Below are 21989 nucleotides of genomic sequence, written 5' to 3' on the forward strand. Positions count from 1 at the left end.
CTGCAACTCCACTTAGCTTTGGTGCTGCCTCCTCCTCATGCCCTTGCAGGTCTGCTCCTGCTACTATTCCCCACAGTCAAGAACTGCTTTGAGGCTGGGTGCAGTGGTTCACGTCTGTAATCCCAGTACTCTGGGAGGCCAAGATGGGTGGTCGGGAGTTCTAGACAAGCCTGGACGACATGGTGAAACCTCATCTCTACTAAAAATACAAAGATTAGTGGCCGGGGACAGTGGGTCACGCCTGTAATCCACTTGGGAGGCTGAGGCGGGCGGATCACGAGGTCAAGAGATCGGCACCATCCTGGCCAACATGGTGAAACTCCGTCTCTACTAAAAATATAAAAATTAGCTGGGTGTGGTGGTGCACCACTGTAATCACAGCTACTCAGGAGGATGAGGCAGGAGAATAGCTTGAACTCACGATGCAGAGATTGCAGTGAGCCAAGATCGTGCCACTGCACTCCAGCCTGGCATCAGATCAAGACTCCATCTCAAAGAAAAAAAAAATTAGCCAGGCAGGCATGGTGGTGCATGTCTGTAATCCCAGGTACCTGTGAGGCTGCGGCAGGAGAATCGCATGAACCCGGGAGGCAGAGTTTGCAGTGAGCCGAGATCACATCACTGCACTCTAGCCTGCATGACAGAATGAGACTCCATCTCAGAAAAAACAAAAACAAAAACTGGAACTGCTTTGAAAGGCGAAAACAAGAACATTGCTTGAGGCCAGGAGTTTGAGACCAGCCTAGGAAAAACAGCAAGACAACATCTCTACAAAAAGTGTAAAAAACTAACCAGGCATGGTGGTATGTGCCTGTAGTCCTAGCTATTCAGAAGGTTGAGGAAGGAGGATCATTTAAGTCCAGGAGTTGAAGGCTGCAGTAATGTAGTAATCTATGATTATGCCACTGCACTCCAGGCTCTTTTAAGAGACTCCTATCTCAAAAAAAAAAAAAAAAAAGAAGAAGAAAAAAGAAAAGAAAAAAAGAGCTGCTGCTTTGCCATCTAACTTGGGTCTCTCCCACTGTAGAAAAAGAAGAACGTTGGCTGGGAGTGGTGGCACATGCCTGTAATCCCAGCACTTTTCGAGGACAAGGTGGGTGGATGGCCTGAGGGCAGGAGTTTGAGACCAGTCTGGCCAACATGACAAAACCCACCTGTACTAAAAATACAAAAAAACTACCCAGGTGTGGTGGCGGGCGCCTGTAGTCCTAGCTACTTGGGAGGCTGAGGCAGGAGAATCGCTTGAATCCAGGAGGCAGAGGTTGTAGTGAGCTGTGATCGTGCCATTGGACTCCAGCATGAGCTATAAGAGTGAAACTCTGTCTCAAAAAAAAAAACACCTAAGAGCTATCATTGGACAGTAAGACATCTAAACCAAACCTTTAGCAGAGAGATCAGTACAGATTATGATATAGACCCCAAATCACACAGATACAGACACTTTATTAGTTTCCTCTACAAGAGACAATAACATCAATATTTTTTAACAGGAATCTCAGTTCACTTGAGAGGCCAAATAGATCCAAAGAAGGAAAATGAAAATTATGTACTTAAATTAATCAAAAGGCACTACGATACCACCTAAAACCTACTGCCTCCGTGGCAGCAGGCTAAGGAAGATCAAGCTACAGCACATCATCTAATGTCAATGTTGGCCATTACATAGCAGGAAGCACGTCTGCTTTCCAGAAGACTGGTACAATGTTCATTTGGGCCCAAGAGGATATTTGGCCAGGAAAGGATCAAGATAGACAAAGGTAAAGCCAAATCGAAAGGAATAGGTACAAAGGAGAATCCAAGCTACACAGTCAAGCAGATGGTGATGGATCAGGCTTCTTCCTCCCAAGAAACATTTGCTGCACTGTGCTGTCTCCCCGCTCAACCACCCCAACCCCCCAACCTCCCCACCCCCCCACCCCCCGACACAACGTCTGCTCAAGTAGAGCTACCTGCTCCTGCCTTACAGGGTGCTCAGCCACCGGGACGAGGTTTGGGGTTACCCAAGGCTCTTACTATAATTTAGCATAGACCTTGAGGAGAACTGGTCACACATGGGTTGGCTTTGTTGCTCGTTCTCAGCAAAGAAAACCCTGAAGCATTCACATGCAAAGTAGGCTGAGCTTCCCCAGTCACAGTCAAACACCCTCACACAACATCCTCAAAAGTCTGAAATCTTGCAGCAGCTGAGCTATGGTTAAAGCTGCAAGGCTCACAAAATCATCAAGGAAGCCAGAATGAGATAATGCAGGTAGGAAGTCCCAGCAGCTCATCTCAATCCGTCTCTCCCCATTTCGGATAAACTCTAATGTACCTGATGTGGGATGCAGAAAGCTATACTGGAGCAAGCCGGGTCTTCTGCTGAATTTGTCATCGAATACCAAGGGAAAACAAGGGGTGGGGTGGATTTTTTTCTCAAAAAGCCTCAGAATTTACTCTATTATAAAGGGACATGGCTGAATAGGTAAGAAACGGATTCCCCATTGTGAGTTCTCCTGATGGCTTCTGCAAGAATCATAGAGATGTCGATCACCTAGAAAGGCAAGAAAGAAAATTAGGTTAATACGATATGGTCAGAGATGACTGGCCAATTTGCAGACAGTGATGAGCAACCGGACAAGTGCTCTTCCTCTTAAAACTGCAACACTGTGCTATTTCCCCATCATGAGGCTGCACTCAGCTACTCTTCACAACAGTTTTAAGATAGCCACTCAGGGCTGGGCGCAGTGGCTCACACCCATAATTCTGGCATTTTAGGAGGCCAAGGTGGGCAGATCACTTGAGGCCAGGAGTTGAAGACCAGCCTGGCCAACACGGTGAAACCCTGTCTCTACAAAAAAAAAAAAAAAAAAAAAATTAGCCAGGCGTGGTGGTGGTGTATACTTGCAGTCCCAGCTACTTGGGAGGCTAAGGTAGGAGGATTGCTTGAGCCTGGGAGTTCGAGGCTATAGTGAGTCAGGATCAGGCCACTGCACTCCAGCTTGGGGAACAGAGTGAGACCATGTCTAAAAAAAAAATGGTGGTGGGTTGACATTTAAAAATCCTTATGAATGAATGAAAAAAAAAAAAAAAAGACTAAGTTGAAAAAAAAATCCTTAAGAATGGCATCATCTGTAATCTCAGCACTTTAGGAGCCTGACATAGGAGAACAGCTTGAGGTTACAAGTTTGAGACCAGCCTGGGCAACAAAGGGAGACACTGTCTCTACATATATCAAAAAAATTAGCTGGGCATGGTGGTACACGCCTGTGATCCCAGCTACTTGGGAGGCAGAGACGAGATGACTGCCTGAGCCTGTGAGGTCGAGGCTGCAGTGACCTTTGATTACACTCCAGCCTGGATAACAGAGCAAGATCCCATCTCAAAAAAGGACAAAAAAAAAAAATGATGATAATCCTCCAATTATACATATTAATTTCAAAAAGCTTATAGATTAATGTAAATATTTTTAAATAAGCAAGGCCTTGTTCTTTTAGTGCAAGAGCACTCAAACTTAGTGCCTAACAATTACTTGGGGGATTACTTTAAAATACTGGTTCCAGGACCTCTGGTTTATAGGTCTTAGATGGAGCAAAGGAATCTACATTTTAATAAGAACCTAGGTCCAAAGCACACTGAGAAACACTAAAGTTGGTAGAAGTGTACAGTCAGTTTAAAGGTTTCACATTATGTCTACGGGGCTGAAAGTTAAGAGTCAGACAAACACGTACTGTAAAGTATGGACTTGAAAACTTTAATTCCCATCAGAATCACTGGGAGAGCCTATTAAAATATAGAATCTTAGGCTTCATCTTCCAGAGATTCTGAGGTCTAGCAATTTAAATTTTTAAACAGGTGATTTTCCCAAGACTTGGCAGTTTGGAAAAAAAAAAAAAAAAAAAAAAGGAAAAGAAACAGATGATTTTTAACTTTTGGGTCACAAATTCTGATGACAAGACTAAATCCTTCGCCGAAGAAAGAAATCTTCAGCATCCAGAGACCTAATTCAACATATCAACATAAGTAACCACCTCCTAAACACTTAGTCAAGTGTTGTTTTGCACGAATCTCATCCTCACTTGTATTTTGGAGCAATGCTTCATCTTGTCCTCCTGAGGTATGGTATTGGTGACTACTACTGCTTCAAAGCACGCGTTGTTGATGCGAGAAATAGCCGGACCAGAGAAGATTCCATGAGTCAAGATAGCATAAACTCTGGTGGCTCCAGCTGAGAGAAGTCTAGAGGGGAAAAAAAGTAGATTTGTATTCATCTTACTTGTCACTGCAGAGTTTCCGTCAGGGAGCAGTAATATTAGCCTGCTTGGGCTGCCATAACAAAATATCATGTGGAAAAAAATAAAAAATAAAAAATAAAATTATAAGGCACAGTGGGTTAGGGGAAAATTTTTTTTAAGGAAAAGAAAATGCCATAGAGTGGGTGGCTTAAATAACAGAAACAAATTTTTCACAGTTCTGGAAGCTTGAAGTCCAAGATCAAGGTGCAGACAAAGTAGGTTTCATGCTGAGGCCTCTTCTCTCGGCTTGTTAGGTGGCCACCTCTTTTGTGAGTGTGAGTGTGTGTGTATGCGTGTGCGCACGTGGGGAAATGCTGGCAAGTTCTCCAGCATTCTCTTCTTGTAAGGGCACTCATCCCATTGTAAGGGCTCTGCCCTAGTGACCTTATCTAATCCTAAATACATCCCCCGCCAAGGTAACTCCAAATATCGTCACATTGGGGTTAGGCCTCAACATATATATGAATTTGGAGAGTATACAATTCAGTCCATATTGAGAGAGAACTGCACTAAGAACTTATCTGAATAGGTTTGAATTGGTGTAAAAAGACTCCAGCACAGACTGCTGCACTCAACAAAATTCACTTCCTCTTCTTTCTGGGCACATAGCTGAACTACATTTCCCAGCTTCCCTCACATAGTTTAGTGTGGCCATGTGGCTTAATTCTGGCTATTAAAATGTGGGCAGACATGATGTACACCACTTTTTGGCTGGGCTTATAAAAATCTTCCAGGGGTGATCCTGTGTCCTTTTCCTTTTCTGGCTGGCTAAAATTGAAATGTTTTCCAAGGTAATCTTAGAAGCCTCATGTTAAAGATACAGCACCAAGATTGAAAGAGTCTGAGCTCCTAACTACTGGTTAGAAAAAATGAGTCCAACAAGAATACTCACATTGGAGTGTGCCATGGACAAGAAGGAAACTATCATATTAGGGAGTTGATCTGTTATAGCGACTAGTATTCCGTTACTTGTACAAGGATGAAATGGGTTTTATGAATGTTTACTCCAGAATCCCAAACCAAGAATCATTCAGCACCCTAATACTTTTTAGCACCTATTCCGTGCCAGGCACTGTGCAAGGCACAGACACAAGAAAGTTTAAAAAAAGCATTCTCGGCCGGGCGCGGTGGCTCAAGCCTGTAATCCCAGCACTTTGGGAGGCCGAGGCGGGTGGATCACGAGGTCAAGAGATCGAGACCATCCTGGTCAACGTGGTGAAACTGCGTCTCTACTAAAAATACAAAAAATTAGCTGGGCATGGTGGTGTGTGCCTGTAATCCCAGCTACTCAAGAGGCTGAGGCAGGGGAATTGCCTGAACCCAGGAGGTGGAGGTTGCGGTGAGCCGAGATCGCGCCATTGCACTCCAGCCTGGGTAACAAGAGCGAAACTCTGTCTCAACAACAACAACAACAAAAAAAAAAAAAAAAAAAAAAAGCATTCTCAGAGCTGGGAGCTGTGGCTCACAGCTGAAATCCCAGCACTTTGGGAGGCTGAGGTGGGAGAATTGCTTGAGCCCAGGAGTTCAAGGACAGCCTGGCAACAGAGTGGGACTCTGTCTCTACAAAAAAAAATGAATTAGCCAACTGTGATGGCACGTGCTTGTAGTCCCAACTACTCAGGGTCTGAGACAGGAGGATTTCTTGAGCCCAAGATTTCAAGGCTGCAGTTAGCCATGATTGTACCACTACACTCCACCCTGGGTAACAGAGTGAGACCATGTCTCAAAATAAAAACAAAAGTAAAAATACCATTCTAAGAAACAATGCTGCTCATAATGGCTTAGATTGAAAGTAATGAGGGGCCATGTAAAATCTTGACGATTTTAAGTGATGGGATCAAACCTCAGTTGCAGGAAGATTAGCAAGCATGGAGAGATAGAGTAGGGAGGTAAGAGAATGGTAACTGGCAACGGAGATCAGAGTAGGGAGGCAATTTAGAACAGTGCAGGCAAGAGATGACAAGTTACATAAACATTAACCTGTCACGGGATTCGAGTGAAAAAAAGAAGCAACACGAACAAAATAGCAGCCGCTTAAAGAAGCAGTTGAGAAGTAAGACCAAGGGCTCTAGCTTAAATATAAATAGGAGCATACATGCCTATCTACTCAGGATGTTTACTTTTTAACTTGTTAAAACAAAAATTGCATGTAGAATACTCAGGGTAATCAAAAAACTTTGGAAATCAGGTGATGGTTATCTAACACTGTGAATATAGTTAATATCATTGAATTGTATACTTAAAATGGTTAAAATGGCAAATTTTAAAAATCTAAGAAAATCTAAAAAAAAAAAAAAGAAGCGTACTCAACAATTTCTATATATTATAATTTAAGCCTTGGTTGATAAAAATCTCCTAAAGTTACTTATCCCCTCAATTTGATTCCAAAAGGAATCAGCAGGCTGAAGACATTTGGACAGCAATTGCTAGCTTTTTCCTTCTAACTACCAGCCCCACCAATCCACACTTACTTGTCAGCTGCATGACAGATTGTGCCACAAGTGTCAGCCATGTCATCCACAAGGATGGCCACCCGATCCTTCACATCTCCCACAAGCACCATGCGGTCCACTTCATTGGCCTTCTTCCGTTCTTTGTGAATCAAGGCAAAGTCCACATTCAGCCTGTCTGCAATGGAGGTCACTCTGCAAAACAGGGGGTGTTCATATGTATCTGTGGCTTCTAAGATAAAAGAAATGGACTAAAGAATGGGCTTGTTTTGGGGAGGAGAACACTGCTTGAAACCAGTAGTTCCCAGGGCTGGAAGAAAGCAACTATCATTGACTGACTTCTCAAAGGCAAATATCACAAACTGGGTTTTATAAACCAATGCCTCCATATCTCCACAGAAGCTTATGAATGTACTGCTCAAACTTAGATGAGCATTCATTCTGAGTAGAGGACAGACACCCTCAACAGTCCAGGAAAGCAGTATAATGCTAACACATGTTTGTTTAATGGACTGGCAGCAGAAGGAATGAGGAAAGAATTAACTAATGCCAGGAGTACAAAGACTGTCCCAATTCCCATCATGGAAGACCGTGACTGGCGAGGTAGTAAGAGAACCTGACTGGCAGGAAAGGAGCAACATCCAGCCTGTTCCAATGCCCATGAGCTCAGCACTTCCCTCAGTGCTGTTGGCAAAACATCCATCAACTGTCACTGTCAACTGTACCTGGACACCAAGCTTGGGAGTTCCTTTTACAATTGCTACATAGAAAGTTATACCAATTACCTAGACAAGCTGGGCATCTCACTATTCAGTCCGAAGGATCTTCTAATCAAAGAGAATTCTTATTTTTCTTATTACAAGAGAATATAACCCAGACTAGAAGGCAGGATAGAAGATAAATTTGTCTTTTGACAAAGCACCGCATAATTCAAACAAAAAGCCATTCAGTGTAGATGACAGTGAGCTGCTCCAGTGGCATGTGTGTTCCTGCTCCGCTGTGCCATCTCCATCATGTGCAAAGCAGCCTGTGCTTGGGGATTTGTCCTGTTTTTTAATGTAGAATTGAACAAACTATAGCATTTTGTCCTGCTTCCCTTGGGACTATGGTCATATGAGTTTTTGCTGGATTAACTGAGAACCTGTGACCACATAATAAGGTTTGAACCATAATCTAGGTAACATTTGTACCTTGATCTAAACAAACCATACCCTGCACTCTCCATTACTACTGCATACGCACATAACATCGATGGTAACCAATTTGCTTGGAATGATTACTTATCTGAGGCAAATGCATGACCAATTAGTTCAAGTATCCCAAACTGCCCATACTCAATGGCCAACAAATTTAGTGACCAACAAAGCATAAAAAGGTCTAGAAAAAGTAACTTCCTACACCTAAGAGAATTACTGTACAAATCAAAATCACACAGGGATCTCTACCTACTCCCAAAACCCTGCCAAGACAGAAGTGATAGACACTCAATTGGAAAATACTCCATCACTATAAGACCATAATAATGAAAAAAATAATCAAGGCTGAGCGCGGTGGCTCACGCCTGTAATCCCAGCACTTTGGGAGGCCAAGATGGACGGTTCACCTGAGGTCAGGAGTTTGAGACCAGCTGGCCAACATGGAGAAACCCCATCTCCAAAGAAAAAATAAATAATCAAGTAGCAATAAGTTGTCTACCCAGCTTCGGAAAGAAAATCCTGCCTATTTCAAATGTGACTATTTTCTAAGTCCCATGGAAAGATATGAAAATAATGACCTACAAATTAAGTATGACAACTACTAGTTGGAGGGATGTTTCTTAGGCTGTCTCTAGCATTATAGATGGTAACTAGCAATTACATGGGACTCACCAAGCCATACATCTGGCTAGGTAACAGAACTCAACTTTCAAGTTATCAATTCTGTTTAAGTTATTGAAATAAAAGAGGTTGTTGAGAAAGTCATCAAAGATTTGAATGGCTTTTAGAAAGTTCTGAATTAGCTCTTCCTAATCATCTGTGTTTTGTAGCTCTTCATTCTATTTCCACAACAAAAAAAAAAACAAGTGTCACACTTTTGAATGCATTACTAACGAGTAATCCACTAAGGAAATCAAGAGCTCTTACTCTGCACAGTGTGAGCTGCAAGGCACTGTAACTGGCAATCCCTGGCAATCAGTTTGTTTAAAATGCTAAGATCTTGGCTTTAAATAAAAACATCATACTTTACTTTCCTTCCTGCTTCATATTTTAATCCCAAGGATCAAAATGATCTAGCCAACGGCATTATAAGAGGGGTGTAAAAGTGAGTTTTCCCACCAATATGTGGTTCAATAGCAGCTGCTATTCATTAGAAAACCACATTTTCGACCCTTCCCAAAAGGTTTATAGCTGTATTGCTAGCTTGGTAGTGCCAAATTACTCATGACTTATTGTCAAGTCCATAATACGATGATTTTTCTGTCTTGCCTGGTCTTCCAAGCAGTGACTCAGGACAGTAGAAGAGGAGAGGATGTCCTAGCTACTTACATCCATTCAAACATACTTACATACTTACAAACTGCCACTTGGATAGAAGAACATCACTCTGTGACACAACCATCTGAAAGATTTTCCCAGTACATTGGGAACAATACTAATTTCGACCATACCTCTTAGCTCCACCAGCATCAGGTGAGACAATAGTGCAGTTCCTCCACTCAGAGATATTCTCCCTTATCCACTTTAGGACAGCTGGCTCTGCATACAAATTGTCCACTGGGATATCAAAAAAGCCCTGTAGAAAGAAGCTAGATCAGTTCTGCCTCCCTTTCCTTGTCCTCCGTTTATAAGTGGCAAACACAAAAGTAGTAACTTGCTCAAAGAATGACTTACTGCAACATTCAAACTGATGGGAAGGCAGGCTCACTGTGGTAGATTATAAAAGCCTCCTTTAATCTGGGCTGTATGAGAGAGCCCAGCCAAGATCAGCAAAGCCAGCCCTCAGTCAAGCCACAACTGACCATAGGAACGGGGTGAGCTCTTGTGAAGAATGGCTAAGTTCAGACAAAACCGTAACAATTGCCCAGTCAACATGCAGACTCAGTGAGTTAGTAAATACTGCTTTATGCCACTAAATGTTGGACTGATTTGTTACTGAGTAAAAGCTAATGGATAAACCAGTTAGAGATGCTATGGTATATAACCTTAGTGTAAGCTACTTATAATAAATGGTCACAATGAATAACTAGAAATCAGGAGATCCATGTTCTAATTCTAATTGATACAAATTAGTTGTATTTCTCAACTAAATACACAAAATTTGTTCCTTTCTATTAAGGAGTACAATCCCTGTCCAGTGTACCTCACTGAATTCCCACAAGCTTCAAATGATAATGATTTGAAAATTTTCTTTTAAAAAATATAAAATAAAGGTCATATTCCACACCCCTTACTTTGGGTTTATGCTCAAAAGTAGGTTTCAATATCTGTGGCTCTAAATTTAAGACCATGACGCTGGGCGCAGTGGCTCACGTCTGTAATTGCAGCACTTTGGGAGGCCAAGGCAGGCGGATCACTTGAGGTGAGGAGTTCGAGACCAGCCTGGCCAACATGGTGAAACCCTATCTCTACTAAAGGAACAAAAACATTAGCCGGGTATGATGGCACGCACCTGTAACACAAACTACTTGGGAGGCTGAGGAAAGAGAATGACTTGAACCCAGGAAGCAGAGGTTGCAGTGAGCCAAGATCCTGCACACTGCACTCCAGCCTGGATAACAGAGCTAGACTCTGCTTCAAAAAAAAAAAAAAAATTTAAGACCATGAATATTCAAGGGAAATAAGAATGATAACTAATTTAACTAATTTAACCTTACCTGGAGCTGAGATGAAAAAAAAAAAAAAATGGTAACTAACAATAACAGCTCCTATCTATGAGTACCTGCCATGGGCCAGGCATTATATTACGAATTTAATGTCTTATACTCACAAGAATGAAACAGTTTATGTTCACAGAAGTTAAGTAACCTTCCCAAGCTTACAAAGCTAGCAAATACCAGAGCCTTTATTCAAAGTAGGTCCGATCCCAAAGCCTATGCTCTTTCTATAAAACTAAACTGCCTCCCTATCTAACCAACTGAAATGACTAAGATCATGCAGTATGCTTAAGGTGAATATTTAAAATGTTGTTGATATCTAGTTTATTTCAGATGTACTTGGGCATAATTTTTGGCTTCTCTGCAGTCTTCAGCATTATCAGTCCTTTCCTTCTACCTCTCAAACACCAATATTTAGCTTCCCCTGATACCTGAATTTGAGAAGCGTGGAGGTCCATGGTGATAATATGATCTGCACCTGCTACAGATAGCATATTTGCAACAAGCTTGGCTGAGATTGGTGCCCGGCTCTAAAGGGAAGGGAGGAAAAGAAAAGAAAAAAACAAGAAGCCAATTTGAAAAACATTCATTTGCCCAAGAAACTATTTATTGTATACCTACTATGTTAAAGGCACTGTGGTACCCAGAAATTCATAGAAGGAGACATGGCCATTGACTTTAAATAGATCATAATCCAGGACAAATATTAAGGGGAACATCACTTTTCCAAATCAGGATACATTGATCAATAAAGAAAATACCTTTCTAACTTTTGTTTTCTTAATGTACACATATTCATTCTATTCAAGTGTTTCCAACGCTCAATTATTCAAACTAGGCAGACTTTAAAAAATAATTTTATTAACGTATCTTTCAACACATAAATACGTAAACCTTTAACGCCTAACTTGTCAAGGTTTAAAGATACATCATAGAATAGTTATTATAGTTTCTTTTGTAAATTGCATCACTACCTTACTCATCTGGAGGTCAAACTTTCCAACAACTATAAATCCCTCCAATAAAACATACTTGTTGCACTGTAAAACAGCAAAATCCATGCCCTTTACCTTACACTCTGTTGGAATAAAAATATCTGACCTTCTTCGAGGCATTGTTTGTAAAACCGGGCATCAATTACAATAGACATGCAAAGTTTTATGTATATGCCTTATCCTCTTAATATACCAGATAAGGTGAGATATATATAGTCTGTCTGTCTGTCTGTCTATCTAATCTAATCTAATCTATCTATGAGTTCAAGTATTCATGTAACAGACTTCAAGTTTTATGAAGAGGTCACAGCTAGGACCCCAATCTTACACTTTGAGAAGATCTACCATAATTAAAAAATACACTCCAGGGGAGTTGGTGCTTAGTCTTACTGATACAATTAAAAATACCAGTGAGCTAAATGAAAGTTATATATGTATGACTGTAATAAAATCCAGACTATAAATGTGTTGCTTTATATAAGCCAATTATACTTCTATTGTTTTGAAGATGGGGTAACACCTACGAAAAGGTGATGTTTAAAATTTCCCCTAAACATATATTTGATAATTTAGGAATTTATTTGTGATTTGGAGCAAGTGCTCCTGCTTCCTCTGCTCAAAAAAATAAGATTCTGCTCCTACCTTATCTTTCTTATCCTGCCGGGCATAAGGGAAGCATGGGATGACTGCAGTAACCCGGCTGGCTGAAGCAATCTTGCAGGCATTAATCATGATCAAAAGCTCCATTAAATTGTCATTGATTTCGCCACAACCACTCTGAACAATGTAGACATCCTCTCCACGTACACTTTCGCCAATTTCCACACTACAATGAGGAAAGAAGGACAACATGAAATAGATTTTAAAGCATTATACTGTCAGCCCTCCATATCTGCAGTTTCCGTATCTATGGCTTCAACCAAGTGTGGATTGAAAATATTTGGGAAAAAAAAATTGCACCTGTATTGAACATGTACAGACTTTTTTCTTTATCATTATTTTCTAAATAATACAGTATAACAACTATTTACATAGTATTTACATTGTATTAAGTATTATAAGTAATCTAGAGATGATTTAAAGTATATGGAGGGGGCCTGGGTACAGTGGCTCATGCCTGTAATCCTAGCACTTTGGGAGGTCGAGGTGGATGGATCACTTGAAGTCATGAGTTTGAGACTAGCCTGGCCAACATGGCAAAACCATGTATGTCTATATTTTACGGCAAAAGTTTCAACACCCATACTTGGTCTCTACCAAGAAAAACCCATCATCTGGGAAAAAAATAATCTCTTAATTCCTGTTCACCAGGTCTAAAAAAAAAAAAAAAAAAAAAAATGCCAGGCAGTGGCTCAAGCCTGTAATCCCATCACTTTGGGAGGCCGAGGCGAGTGGATCACGAAGTCAAGAGATCGAGACCATCCTGGTCAACATGGTGAAACCCCGTCTCTACTAAAAATACAAAAAAAATTAGCTGGGCGTGGTGACGCATGCCTGTAATCCCAGCTACTCAGGAGACTGAGGCAGGAGAATTGCCTGAACCCAGGAGGCAGAGGTTGCGGTGAGCTGAGATCGCGCCATTGCACTCCAGCCTGGGCAACAAGAGCAAAACTCCGTCTCAAAAAAAAAAAAAAAAAAAAAAAAAAAATCAAAAAGAAATAAAGAAAACAATTCAAAAAAATTTAAAAATCACCTTAGTGATACCTCCCTCAAACACTATACTCCCAATTAATCCTCTAAGTCAAGTAGGGGAGCAAGTGTGTATATAGACAAATAGATCAGAATGGCTGACAATCCCTATTGAGTAAGAGAAAAACTTCAGTTCAAATCAAAAGACAATAATAGTTATTAAATAAAAGATCCATACTTCTATCTCACTCTAAGCACTATCTTCTATTTCAGGAACTACCTACTGTCCTATGTCTGCCAGGATCACTTTTACCCACCCTTCTCTCCCCAAAGAAAACTTGAAGGGGCATTCCAAAAGGGACTTTATAAAAACTGACAGAGGCAATTCTATTGCCAGAAGAAGCTGACACAGAAGATGGTTACTTATTTATTCCTTTCTAACCCAAGACAAAAGAGAGCTAGGAGTGGTGGCACACGCCTATAATCCCAGCTACTCAGGAGGCTGAAGCAGGGAGATTGCTTGAGCCCAGGAGTTCAAGTCTAGCCTGGACAACCCAGGAAGACCCCCATCTTAAAAACAAGAAAAGACGAATGGGGTTAGTTGATATTGTAAAGCAACAAAAATAAAAGCAAGTAAAAAAAAAAAAATCAAACTAGAAACCAGTTAAAAACAGGGAAGCTGAGATTTCTGGCAGCCAGAACAAATAAATGCACTAGTTTAGGATAAACCTTTTTTAAGACTGGGAGCAGTGGCTCACACCTGTAATCCCAGAACTTTGGGAGGCGAAGGCAGGCAGATCACCTGAGCTCCCAAGTTCGACACCAACCTTGGCAACACGGTGAAACCCAGTCTCTACCAAAAACCACAAAAATTACCTACGTATGGAGACGTATATATGTAGTCCCAGCTACTCAGGAGGCTGAGGTAGGAGAATTGCTTGAACGCAGGTGGAGGCTGCAGTGAGCGGAGATGAAGCCACTGCACTCCAGCCTGGGTGACACAGCGAGACTCGTCTCAGGGAAGAAAAAAAAAAAAGGCAGTGTTCATTTCAAGGACTTTTGAGACTTTTTCAGACCTTTCTTTACTACAAGCTCTGCCCTTTGAGAGATTTCAGGCTAAAAGAGTCCCTTTTATGTTTTATATTAAACAACTTTGTGGTTGAGAGGCAGAGGCAGGAGGATCACTTGAGCCCAAGAGTTTGAGACCAGCCTGGGCAACATAAAGAGACCTCCTCGCTACAAAACAATTTAAAAATGAGTTGGGAATGTTGGCAAGCACCTGTGATCACAGCTACTGTGGAGACTGAGGTGAGAGGATTGCTTCAGCCCAGGAGTCGGGAGCCACGATCGTGCCACTGCACTCCAGCCTGGGTGACAGAGTGAGACTCTGTCTCAAAAAACAAAACAAACAAAAAAATTTACTGCCCACATTCATCCTCCATATATCAGCTCCTTAACCAAAATCTCCATTTCCCTGGAGGAGAATGAAAGTCAGCCGGGCCCGGTGGCTCAAGCCTGTAATCCCAGCACTTTGGGAGGCTGAGGCGGGTGGATCACAAGGTCGAGAGATCGAGACCAAACTGGTCAACATGGTGAAACCCCGTCTCTACTAAAAATACAAAAAATTAGCTGGGCATGGTGGCGCGTGCCTGTAATCCCAGCTACTCAGGAGGCTGAGGCAGGAGAATTGCCTGAACCCAGGAGGCAGAGGTTGCGGTGAGCCGATATCGTGCCATTGCACTCCAGCCTGGGTAACAAGAGCGAAACTCCGTCTCAAAAAAAAAAAAAAAAAAAAAAGAAAGTCAGGAAGCATACTGATTTCCAGTCATGTATCAGAAGCCTATGGCTCTTGTTTCACTCAAGAACACAGAATATCATCTGTGCTCCAGACATTCACTTGCCAGAGTCAGGTTGTTAAATTAAAAGTTGAAGAACTAATGTATAAATGCAGTTTGGCAATTGATCTCAAATACTATACGGGATAAGCTAACTATTCTGCTATGTGTTTAAAGCTTTATCATTATCAAGTAAGCCCAGAAAACAACATTCTTAGATGACAGTGGCTTATCTCCCTTTACAAATGCCTCAACTATCAGTCAATACAAAAACTGCCCACAAAATTCCTATATTGTGCATGATGTTACCTCAGTATCAGTATTTAGAGGTCTCACCTATAAAATTCTTAGGATTTTGTGCCTGGAAGTTTCTAAAGAACTTTATGGAAATAAAAACTACATAATCCATTGCATATGCCTTTATCCCTCTGGCTGTCAGGAAGCCAAGGGATACAGTTAAAAAAAAAAGTAATACTAAACTTAGTAATCATTTTTGCCAAATTGTTGGCACAATTACCATAGTCCATGGTTTTATAACACTTATGATACCTACCTTAACAAACAGTTTGTACTTGTGACTTTCAAACATACTTCAAATCCTTTCTTGAAAGCAGGTGAGGTATTACGTAAAAATTAAATAATCACTGCTAATTAAGACATCAAAGAGCATCTGATAAATATGTAAATTTAGTAAGAGGTGATATATTTTATTTTATTTTTATTTACATTTTTGAGACAGAATCTTACTCTGCCACTCACGCTGCAGTGCAATGGCGTGATCTCCACTCACTGTAACCTCTGCCTCCCAGGTTCAAGCAATTCTTCTGCCTCAGCCTCCCAAGTAGCTGGAACTACAGGCATGCACCACTATACCCAGCTAATTTTTTTATTTTTAGTAAAGAGAGGGTTTCACCACATTGTTCAGGCTGGTTTCAAACTCCTGACCTCAGGTGATCTGCCTGCCTCGGCCTCCTAAAGTGCTAGGATCACAGGTGTGAGCCACCACACCCAGTCAAGGTGGTTATTTAAATATATATATATTTATTCTAATATATTTATATATTAAATTTATATATTAAATTAAATATATATTATTCTAATATATTTATATATATTAGAATATATATTCTAATATATTTATATTCTATTTAAATATATATATTCTAACATCACAGAAGGCTTGAATAATAACTTTATAAATCACTTATCAAACAAAAAATAAAATTAAACAAAAATAACTTATCAGCTTACCACCCAATACAATCACTAGTACCATTTTTGTTATTGTATCAGCTAATAATCAACCAGCAGCTCAGCTATTTCCCAAAGCCAAACATTTTAAAATTAAAAGTTACCCTCACCATAGAAGGATGTTTGTTATAAGGCATCTATCTAATAACTTGAAAAGGTTATTTATTTTTAAAAGGTGGTGCTTTTGAAAAGATCTTACAAAAACAAAATAAAAGTAGAGAAACTTAGAAAGAAAATAAATAAATAAAATAAAGTAGTACAAGTAAACTAGGTAGGACACTGCCTTGTTTTACTGTGTATAATTCTAATTTCACTTATTAAGACCAATCTCTCTCTACAGTAGTACTATAACATACAGACTTTGACAAAGTCTTTAAAAGTCTATGAGTTGCTGCCGGGCGCGGTGGCTCAAGCCTGTAATCCCAGCACTTTGGGAGGCGGGTGGATCACAAGGTCAAGAGATCGAGACCAACCTTGGTCAACAAGGTGAAACCCCGTCTCTACTAAAAATACAAAAAAATTAGCTGGGCATGGTGGTGCATGCCTGTAATCCCAGCTACTCAGGAGGCTGAGACAGGAGAATTGCCTGAACCCAGGAGGCGGAGGTTGCAGTGAGCCAAGATCGTGCCATTGCACTCCAGGCTGGGTAACAAGAGCGAAACTCCGTCTCAAAAAAAAAAAAAAAAAAAGTCTATGAGTTGCACTCCAATTATAGAGCTTGGTTCACCAAGTCCTCTAAAAATCTTAACCTTATTCTTATGGTTTCTTCTAAGTCTAAGTTATGGCAGTGACTGAGAAAAACACTTGTGCCTAAAACCTGTTTGCTCCTAACACAGTCTATTAAGTGGAAAAACCTAGTTCAGCAATTTAGAGAGTAATACTCCTTGTTCTCTCCCTCTAGTTAATGGAGAGTTCTCCAAATGGCTTTGGGCCAATCATTCTCTTAGCTGTTCTGGAGAGGCAAGAGGACTAGCTATGTCTATCCGATGAGTGAGAAAACTAACTTCTCTTTGCCCTTTCTTTAAGGTCAGGCATAAGTTTATCCAACAAACATGGAATGTCAAGGAACACCAAAAGTGAATCTAAAAAAGTGGATAGTATTTTTTTTTTTTTTTCTTTTGAGACAGAATTTTGCTCTGTCGTCCAGGCTGGAGTGCTGTAGTGCGATCTTGGCTCACTGCAGCCTCCGCCTCCTGGGTTCAAGTGATTCTCCTGCCTCAGCCTCCTGAGTAGCTGGGACCAGGCGCGCACTACCACACTCGGTTAACTTTTGTATTTTTAGTAGAGGTGGGGTTTCACCATGTTGGCCAGGATGGTCTCTGATCTCCTGACCTCATGATCCACCAGCCTTGGCCTCCCAAAATGCTAGGATTAGAGGCATGAGCCACCACACCCAACTGTTGATAGTATTCTTAAGAAAATCTGAAGAATTTAGATTATGGAGACATTGGCATGTGCAAAATACATGGGATTAACTAACCACAATCAGAAGAGACAGATTTCAGGAAAATCCTAGGCAACCAAAGTTCAAGTCTTCTTCCTCTCAGCCAATACGGAGTAACCAAATAAACCGAAATTATGTATCAATATTGAAGAGAACAGAGTCAACATTTCAGTATATCTAAGTTTGTAAAGCCAGGTAATAGATGTTGTCAGCAAAAATTAAAAGAACAATACCCAGAGCTGGGCAAGTTACTCTGCATCTTATGGTAGTTTCCTTCTCTATAAAATAGAGATAGTAAAAGTTATTCCTCATGTGAAGGGATTAAACACAATGTATACTAAATGCTTGGCACGGAAACTAGGACATTTTAGGCATTCACTATACATTAAATATGGCTGGGCGCGGTGGCTCACGCCTGTAATCCCAGCACTTTGGGAGGCCGAGGCGGATCAGGAGGTCAGGAGATTGAGACCATCATGGCTAACATGGTGAAACCCCGCCTCTACTAAAAATACAAAAAAGTTAGTTGGGTGTAGTGGCGCATGCCTGTAGTCCCAGCTACTTGGGAGGCTGAGGCAGGAGAATTGCTTGAACCCAGGAGGCGGAGATTGCAATGAGCCAAGATAGTGCCACTGCACTACAGCCTGGGTAACAGAGCAAGACACCATCTCAAAATAAATAACTAGACAGCCAAGGATGATCCTTATTTTAGAAGAAAAGCTACTCTGATCAAGAGAGCATCAACCCCTGAGATTCTGCCAAATTGTGGTAATAGCAAAATTGTTTTATTTGCGAATAGGCTCGGTAGTTCCCCAACTGATGACACACAGCACTTATTGAGTTGCCTTGTTCATGACCTTTTGATCCCAACAGTCACCTGGGGGAGCAGTTATATAGCAGATTATCATTTCTTCAGTATAGGAAAAACAAAAATGAGGGGAACTCCATAAAAAATCTGTTCAATGAAGGTTTTAGAATATCTAGGAACCAAGAAGCTAATGATTAAGCCAGAAACAAGGAAATCTAACCAGTCAGCAATTATCCATGTTGGAGTTAATAGAAATCAATCAGTAGAAAACTAAGTTGTCCCCCCGCTCTCCTCTCCCAACGTAGCCTCAGGTTCTGGGTTGTTTCATTATGCAGAGGGCAGAAGGATTAACACAAGAAGAAAATAAAGCTTTCATGCTTTCATATTTTTCCTACACGCATAGGAAAAGGATTAAATATCCACAGAGCCACAGAAAACCTCTAAATGAAAAACATTCTTGTCTCCTAGCTGTATTGCCAATCACAAAGTCTAGTCCTGTTTTGTATTCTTTATTAAGGCCCATGAGCTATAATGCTTTGGAAAAATCTAAAGACAGCTTGTAAGCCTCTTTTAACTAAGGTATTGCCTGGTTACAGATGGCAGTGTTTACACTATCATTTGCATCACAATCAGTAGCATAATAATTGGGGAAGAAGCTGTCCTATATAGAAGACATTATTTTATCAGCTGGGTCTAAAAGAGATAAGGGGAGTTACACTTGGAAATCAGTCCAAAGAAGGCAAAAAAGCAAAAGCATTTAGGAAAAACTATTCGAGATATTCTTATTTGATTATTAGGTGAAAACTTTCCCTTTAACAGATCTGTAGGATTGTAGGCAGGGCTCTAATTTAATCGATAGGGCAACAACAAAATACAAATTACACCTATCAGAAACTGAAGATCCCACATGTAGGTGGAAGAGCCACTGAAATAATCAGGAAACCAAGTTTTCTCTAAAACGGTCCCCTGGTGCCGGCAGAGGGTGTAAGTCGGGAGAGGAAGCAAGTTTTACAGGCAAGGCAATGGAAAAAACGCAAGTTGCAATGCACTGTCCAATCCTGGTCTTCCACTACATTACCTGTCCTCAATTATCTTTAACATTCAGGTAAAAAATTGTTTCCTAAAATTCCCTACACAGAGCTTAAAGAAGTAGCCAAGTCCAATGGACTCGGTTACTGAAAAATACGCTTTTGCATGATCTGTACCCCTAGCTGTACTGGGGAAGGTCAGAGATTCCAGAATTCAGGTTTCCTAGATTTTCTGGATGGCTCAAGCCGAGATGCTGACTATCAAGGATGCAGAGTCAACGCATCACTTTAACCAATTAGATTTTTATGCCTCTGATTACTCAAGTAGATGATTCATAAGATGAGAAAAGCCAACGCTTGCTGATCTAAGGGAAGTCGTGATAATTTTGGCGCCTGCAGTACGTAATGTCAATTTCCCTCAACACCAAGCCGGACGGACCAACACCATTTCGAATTTAAAAGCTGCTTCTTGGACTCTAGGAGAAGAAAGACCAGGAGAGCTCAGTACGCAGGTAGGCTCTCTAAATGGAAGCTAGTCCAAGAGCTGAAGCCACCCAGTCCAGCCTGTGTGGCTCAACAGCAAAGCCAAGCCACGTGTCCCTACCGCCGAAGCTAAGCGTCGGTCCCCTCTCGTCACTCTACGCAGTCGCTATCTATTGGGTCCCCCAGCCCTCGCCCTCAAATGCAGAAGCTTCGCTTCATGCTCCATCTTTTGACTCCACCCCACTGCACGGTAAGAATGAACGTGACCTCCCGCGTGAGGCAAAATAACGGAAACACACCGTGGGGTAGGCTAGCCACAGAGCTGCAGCCTGTCCCCCATCCCCCAGTCTGTTTGAGCTCCAGCGGCGACCCCATCCCTCCTATCCTCCACTGCCTGAGCAGGTGAGGTCTAGTCGGGGTCCCAACACGGTCCTTACCAGGTCTCCTGGTTGCTGAATTTCTTCGTCACCACCTTGCCTAGCTCCAGGCCCAGGCGGTCAGCAATTTTCTGAGATAAGTCCTGGTGGGAGCTGCCGCTGAAGATTTTGATATTCGGCATCCTGGCCAACTAACTACCCTAAGCCCTCCGCTAACCGATCGCGGCTGCTGCAGACACCGGAACCGAAGTCGGCCGGAGACTCAATACCAAGCGCTCTGCGTTGCTACTCCGCCATCTTACATTCCCGCCCGGCGCGCGGCTCTAAATTACCCAGAGCCGCGGAGGTGGGGCCAGCAGAGAAGTCCACACCCCGCCAGCAACGATTAGCTGAGAGGGAGCGAAGGGCGGGGTGTGGTCCTCGCTGTAGCTCCGCCTCCTTCCGATCCTTTCAGGTATTGGCTGAAGAGCAGAATGGGGGCGAGACTAACCCATAGCCCGGCCCCCTATAGCTAGGCTGTCGGGGACTGGAGACGTTGGACCGGGGGTAGAGGGATGCTGGTGACGTCTGAGGCAGATCGTTCCCCCTAGCGGGAAATTAACCATGCCTGCTTTTTTTTATTTCCCCTCCCTCAGCGCAAGAAAGTAAGTCTGGCTCTGGTTTATAGTTTCCTTTAAGAAAATCTGTTTATCAGGGTGACAACCACGAGTTTGCGTGTTCTGAACACATTTTTTATCTCTTTATAAGGATGGGGCTGAATTAAAACACTTTTACATCACAGACGTGCATCCAAAGGGTTTGCTTGCCCATTGTAATTGCAGTGTAGCCTTTGCCTGCAAAGACAGTTTCCAAGGGGGAAGTGACTGCAAACATGTCACCTGAATCATCCAAGAGACACTGCAAGAGAAAGTTGTTTTGTTTCTAGTGCTGGAACCAAGTATGTTGACACAAGTGTAGGAGGATGGATTTTCCAAACTATCTGGACAATAAAAGTCTGGTTTTTATAGCCCTTGGAAAGGAAAGAAAATATACTGTGCTATGTGACTTCAGATAAAGAGCCTTGAAAGGATTAAAAAAAAAAAAATCCTGGGTTTTAGTCCTTCCTGCCTCATGTAAGCCTCAGCGTCATCATCTACATGTTGCTAATGTGACCTTTTACACCATGTTTTATTATTTTTATAGTGATACTTGTTCATTGGACCTAAGTGAGCCTTTATTCTTCCACCACGTTTCCGTTAAGCATATTTCAAGAATGAGTTAGAAGTAAGAGAAAAATAATACAATTCTGGAATCAAAAGTGACCATAGTGCTCATAACTACTAAATGTAAAAATAGAAGGGACCTCAGAGATCATATAGTCATTTTACATATGATAAAACTGACATGGAGGTGGGGGAGAGATTTGTCTAAGTGGTAAAGGCAGAAAATACTCAAAGCAGCATCCTATCTTTGTCTTACTGCCATTTTCAGCAGTGTCCATGGAAGACTTCTCCTTCTGACTTTTTGTTGCACGTTTACAAGCTCAGAAATGTAATGTAGGCCCTTGTATATAAGAATACTTAGAG

The 21989-nt window shown here is 41.6% G+C and overlaps 1 protein-coding gene across 1 annotated transcript; it reads right to left on the reverse strand.

The window, feature by feature from the left end:
• Nucleotides 1–1423: 1423 nt before the first annotated feature.
• Nucleotides 1424–20760, reverse strand: PRPS1 (phosphoribosyl pyrophosphate synthetase 1). Its single transcript, XM_003935879.4, has 7 exons — nt 20485–20760; nt 12212–12395; nt 11006–11104; nt 9369–9493; nt 6743–6916; nt 4056–4215; nt 1424–2530 (listed from the first exon to the last, which is right to left on the reverse strand). The coding sequence occupies exons 1-7, from the start codon at nt 20604–20606 to the stop codon at nt 2438–2440; spliced, it is 957 nt and encodes a 318-aa protein (XP_003935928.1). The 5' UTR covers nt 20607–20760; the 3' UTR covers nt 1424–2437.
• Between the last annotated feature and the right edge of the window lie 1229 nt (nt 20761–21989).

This window comes from Saimiri boliviensis, chromosome X (assembly GCF_048565385.1).
Source record: "Saimiri boliviensis isolate mSaiBol1 chromosome X, mSaiBol1.pri, whole genome shotgun sequence".
Taxonomy (NCBI): domain Eukaryota; kingdom Metazoa; phylum Chordata; class Mammalia; order Primates; family Cebidae; genus Saimiri; species Saimiri boliviensis.